The 4,485-nt window shown below is 63.5% G+C and overlaps 2 protein-coding genes across 2 annotated transcripts; one reads left to right on the forward strand and one right to left on the reverse strand.

The window, feature by feature from the left end:
- Positions 1-223: 223 nt before the first annotated feature.
- Positions 224-2,470, forward strand: CCDC65 (coiled-coil domain containing 65). Its single transcript, XM_014959898.1, has 8 exons — positions 224-364; positions 446-613; positions 682-851; positions 974-1,112; positions 1,220-1,414; positions 1,492-1,710; positions 1,792-1,944; positions 2,069-2,470. Exons 1-8 carry the CDS (start codon positions 230-232, stop codon positions 2,468-2,470), a joined length of 1,581 nt encoding a protein of 526 aa, XP_014815384.1. The 5' UTR covers positions 224-229.
- A 239-nt stretch (positions 2,471-2,709) lies between these two features.
- Positions 2,710-4,069, reverse strand: FKBP11 (FK506 binding protein 11). Its single transcript, XM_014959911.1, has 4 exons — positions 3,903-4,069; positions 3,752-3,785; positions 3,594-3,664; positions 2,710-2,943 (listed from the first exon to the last, which is right to left on the reverse strand). The coding sequence occupies exons 2-4, from the start codon at positions 3,760-3,762 to the stop codon at positions 2,726-2,728; spliced, it is 300 nt and encodes a 99-aa protein (XP_014815397.1). The 5' UTR covers positions 3,763-3,785; positions 3,903-4,069; the 3' UTR covers positions 2,710-2,725.
- Positions 4,070-4,485: the final 416 nt, after the last annotated feature.

Raw genomic sequence — 4,485 nt, forward strand, 5'->3', positions numbered from 1 at the left:
GTGCGCGGGCCCTGAAGGGGGAGACAGGGGTGGGCAAGGGGAAGCTGGGCCTTAAGGAAGGGGGGTTCTGGAGGGGCAAGACAGAGATAGGCGGGGAGAAACGGGGCCTTGGGGTGGCTCTCGAGGGGGGAGACAGGGGTGGGCAGGGGGAAATGGGTCCTGGGGGGCCCTGGCCAGGACACCGGGCTTCACCCCCACCCTTCACACCATGTCCTCAGAGCCAGACACCATGCCAGGCAAGCGTCGCCCGCAGGCGGCAGCCCCTCTGGTGGCAGAGGACAAGCTCCTGCTGCTGCAGAGCCAAGCGCTGGCTGAGGAGGAGGCAGCCAAGAGGAAGAGGGAGCTGCTCACCCAGTTCCTGCAGGTGAATGGAGGGCAAGGGAGGGTGGGTGGTGTCACACTGCCCAGCCCCTGACTCCCTCCCCACGGCTCACGGCCCCCCCAGGACAAGCTGGCTAAGGAGAAGCGCGACAGCAGCCTGAACCTCCACAAGCTCAACACGCAGTGGCGGGGGGTGCTGCGGGAGACCAAGAACAAGGAGCTGCACCAGGACGTCGAGATCCTCAGCCAGACCTTTGAGAGGGTGATGGACTGCAAGGACAGCGTCATCGAGGTAAGCATGGGGCTGGCAAGGCAGGGGTGACCCTGGGACCCACCTGTGACCCCCTTCAATCTCCCCAGTCCCTGGCTGCAGACCTGGAGGAGGCAGAGGAGCAGCACGCCCAGGCCCTGCGCAGTCACCTGCACAACGTCGACCGCCTGCTGCAGCTCCAGCGCTGCCGCCTGACGTGCCTGGAGGAGGGGTACAACGCCCAGCTGGAGGCCCTGAAGGTGGAGTTTGAGGCTGAGAGGTACAAAGAGGGAGAGGGACAGGCACCTGCTGACTGTCCTGTCCTGGTGCTGAGCCCTCTCGTGGCCCGGTCGGGACTGCTGCAGCTTCCCTCTGTCAGCAGCTCCCCTGGGTTTTCCCCAGGAGGACCATCCTTGAGCAGCACGAACAAGAAAGCTGCTTCCTGCGGGATGTGGCACTGGGTGCAGAGCAGAATTACGCTGAGAGTGACCAGGAGACCATGCTGAATTTCCAGAGCGCCTGGGATGACATCAAGAACAAGGCATGGACAGGGGGAGGAAGCAGTGAGGAGCCTTTTAGGACTTGGAAGCAGACCATACAGCAAGGTTTGGGAGGTGCTGTGTCACCCAGACCCGTTTCTGTCCCCAGAGCCTGCAAGAAAAGCAGTACAGCCGCACGCAGCTGGGTGGGAAGGTGGAGGTGCTCTGGGAGCAGTTCCAGCAGACCACGCAGAGCTACATGGAGGCCACCGAGCACCAGATGGCTTTTGAAACGCTGAAGCAGAAGGTCGAGAGGAGTTCCAGGGATATAGAGCTGCACGTGAAGAAGCTACAAAAGCTCCAGGTTGCAACAGGGCACAGGGATGGCCGATGGGAACTGAGATGCCTCTGTCCCACTGCTCACGTTTTACCTGTTCCCAGGACTTGGTCACAGCCACCAAGGGCCAGATCACAGCTCACCTGCGGGAGAGCGAGGAGCAGAACCGGCCCATGCGGGAGAGGAAGGAAAAGCTCCTCAGGCAGCTCCAGGAGCTCAGGAGTGAAATTAACCAGGCCAGGGCAAAGGCCCACGGCAGCCTGGCCAGGCTCACGGCACAGAGTGGTGCTGCCCTGAAGACACTGGTGCGGGTGGTGGAGAAGGTGAGGCCGTGGGCAGTGGCAGCACCAGGGGGTTGTCGTTGTCTCCTCCCACCCCGCCCTCACCTAAACTACCCCCACCAGGGCCAGCGCATCCTGAGGTTGGCTGAGATGTGCCGCAGGCTGGAGACGGAGGAGGAGAAGGTGCTGCCCTTCTACCCTTCCTCGCTAGCAGAGGGGGAACAGCAAGATGCCCAGCGAGTCCTTGAGGAGCCACCCACAGAGTCCCTGGCCCAGGTGAGGAGGCAGCGCCGGGGTCCCAGGCGCCACTGTGGGGTCAGGATCTGGTTGTGGGAACAGCCTGGCTGGCATGTGGGCAGGCTGGGGACCCCCTGCCCTCCTCCCCACCTCTCTCGTGTAGGCCATGCAGGACTACGTGGGGCTGGAGCGCTTCTGGCAGCGGTTCAGCAAGGCAAAGCTGGAGGAACAGGCGCTGGAGCGGGAGCAGGCGGCGCTGAGGCAGAGGAACCGGCGGCTGCGGGAGCTGCTCCAGCAGTACCTGGCGGGGATCTCCGTCAGCCAGGAGATGCTGGACCAGCCCAGCCCCCTCCTTGCTGTTGAGCACAAGAGCTGTGTCCCCAAGGACTTGCCCCATGCCAAGGTGGGGCGTGCAGCCCAACAGCCTCCTGAGAGGAGGATGGTCACCCAGATGCCATCCATAGCTCTGCAAGCACCAGCTGAGAGTCCCCCCAATGAGACCAAGACACCCTGCCTGGCACTTGGAGACACCGCGGAGACTGTGACTGCCTGGAGATGCCATTAAAGAGCTAAACTGTGCCCAAAAACGTGTGCCAGGATCTTATTTCTGGGACTCACTGAGCTTTGTCAGGGCAGGTGTGGGTCTGTTGCCTCCCCACTCAGGTCTGACGTGTCACCTCCTCGGTCCCAGCAAGGCCAGAGCGGGCAGGGAGGTCGGGGGTGCAGTGCACAGCCCCTTTGTGCTGCTCTGTCCCCCTGCATCGCCCCCAGAGTGGGACAGGGCAGACACAGAACAGCCACGGATGCCAAGGGGAAGCTTTTATTTTTTTTTGGCTTTGTTCCTCTTCTCCTCCTTCAGCTTTTTCTTGGAGAGCTTGGGGCTGCTGGCCTTGCGGTAGAGGTGGTACCCGATGAGCCCCAGCAGCGCTGGCACCAGCCCCAGGCACAGCAGTGGCACCACCTCGTTCACCACCTTCTGCCAGTAACTGGCCCGGGACAAAGCCACCAGCTCCACCTCGAACCGCAGCACCGCATCACCTGGAGGGAGGGGGGGACACAGAGCCTGAGGGGGGGCTGGGGGGGGAGCTGGCAGGGAACCCACGGGGACTGAGAGAGGGGATTCTGCCACTTTACTCTGCTCTGGTGAGACCTCACCTGGAGTATTGTGTGCAGGGCTGGAGCCCTCAATAGAAGAAGGACATGGACCTGATGGAGAGGGTCCAGAGGAGGGCCCCAAGGATGATGAGGGGGATGGAGCACCTCTGCTCCGAGGACAGGCTGAGGGAGCTGGGGTTGTTCAGCCTGAGAAGAGGAGGCTCCGGGGAGACCTAATAGCAGCCTTCCAGTACCTGAGGGGGGCTACAGGAAGGCTGGGGAGAGCCTGTTTAGAAAGGGCTGCAGTGACAGGACGAGGGGCAATGGCTTCAAGCTGGAGGGGAACAGATTTAGATTGGAGATGAGGAGGGGGTTCTTTACTGTGAGGGTGGTGGAGCACTGGAACAGGTTGCCCAGGGAGGTGGTTGAGGCCCCTTCCCTGGAGATATTCAAGGGGAGGCTCGATGGGGCAACCTGGTCTAGTTGGGGGTGTCCCTGCTGACTGCGGGGGGGTGGGACTAGATGACCTTTGGAGGTCCCTTCCGGCCTGGGCGATTCTATGACTCTATGATGACTCTGAGGGCTGGGCTCACCTGGGATGGTGGGAGGGGAGCCCCGCTTGCCATAGGCCAGCTGAGGGGGGATGACAGCTCTCCGCTTCTCCCTGCCGTGGCAAGAGACCGTCAGCGCCAGTGCCCTGTGGGGCCAGACCCGTGCCAGACCACGCTACCCGCCCCCTCACCCAGCTTACCCCACACACATGTCCAGCAGACTCTGCTCCAGGCCTGCAAGGAGAGGGGGGAGAGGAGTGAGTGGGGCCGGCTCGGCCTGCCTGACCCCGGTTAAGCCCCCCTGCCCCCCACAGGCTCCCTCAGTGCCCCCCACCCCGTCCCCCTGCTCACCAGGGATGACTTGGCGCTTGCCCAGCTCCACCTGGAGCGGGTCCCGGCTCAGCGAGGTGTCGAAGATGCGGCCATCCTCCAGGCTGCCCTGTGGGGGACACGGGCACCATCACCCCCAGAGACGTGGCGGCAGTTCTGCCCTGGGGCTGTCCCCGTGTTGTCCCAGTGTTGTCCCAGTGCCGCTCTGGTGCTGAGCCCATTGTCCCCCCCGGCCAAGGAACACCCCCGTGCTGATCCCCGCGCCAGTCCCAGTGTCACCCCCCTGCTAACCCCAGTGCCACCCTGGGGACAGCCATCCCGCTCCCAGTGCCAGGGCCATCCCGGAACAATCCTTGTGCTGGTCCCAGTGCCAACCCATGCCCATCCCAGGGCTGTCCCCACGACAGTCCCAGTGCCACCCCATGCCATCCTGGGACTGTCACCATGCTCATCCCTCTGCCCACTCCAGCGTTGACCCTATGCCAGTCCCAGTGCCACTCTGGTGTCACCCCCACCTATTGCCACCCTCACGCTTGCCCCGGTGCCATCCCACCACCACCCCGGTACCGTCCCGGTGCCATCCCTACGCCTGCCCCGGAGCCGC

The sequence above is a fragment of the Calidris pugnax genome, unplaced genomic scaffold (assembly GCF_001431845.1).
Source record: "Calidris pugnax isolate Ruff unplaced genomic scaffold, ASM143184v1 scaffold533, whole genome shotgun sequence".
Taxonomy (NCBI): domain Eukaryota; kingdom Metazoa; phylum Chordata; class Aves; order Charadriiformes; family Scolopacidae; genus Calidris; species Calidris pugnax.

Excerpts from the sequence above, each read along its gene's own strand:
- CCDC65 (XM_014959898.1), top strand. The coding sequence starts at position 230 with ATGCCAGGCAAGCGTCGCCCGCAGGCGGCAGCCCCTCTGGTGGCAGAG. Across the intron at positions 852-973 it reads GTGGAGTTTGAGGCTGAGAG|GAGGACCATCCTTGAGCAGC; the intron begins GTACAAAGAGGG and ends GGTTTTCCCCAG. Across the intron at positions 1,711-1,791 it reads TGGTGCGGGTGGTGGAGAAG|GGCCAGCGCATCCTGAGGTT; the intron begins GTGAGGCCGTGG and ends TACCCCCACCAG.
- FKBP11 (XM_014959911.1), bottom strand. Across the intron at positions 2,944-3,593 it reads CTCCCCTCCCACCATCCCAG|GTGATGCGGTGCTGCGGTTC; the intron begins GTGAGCCCAGCC and ends CCCTCCCTCCAG.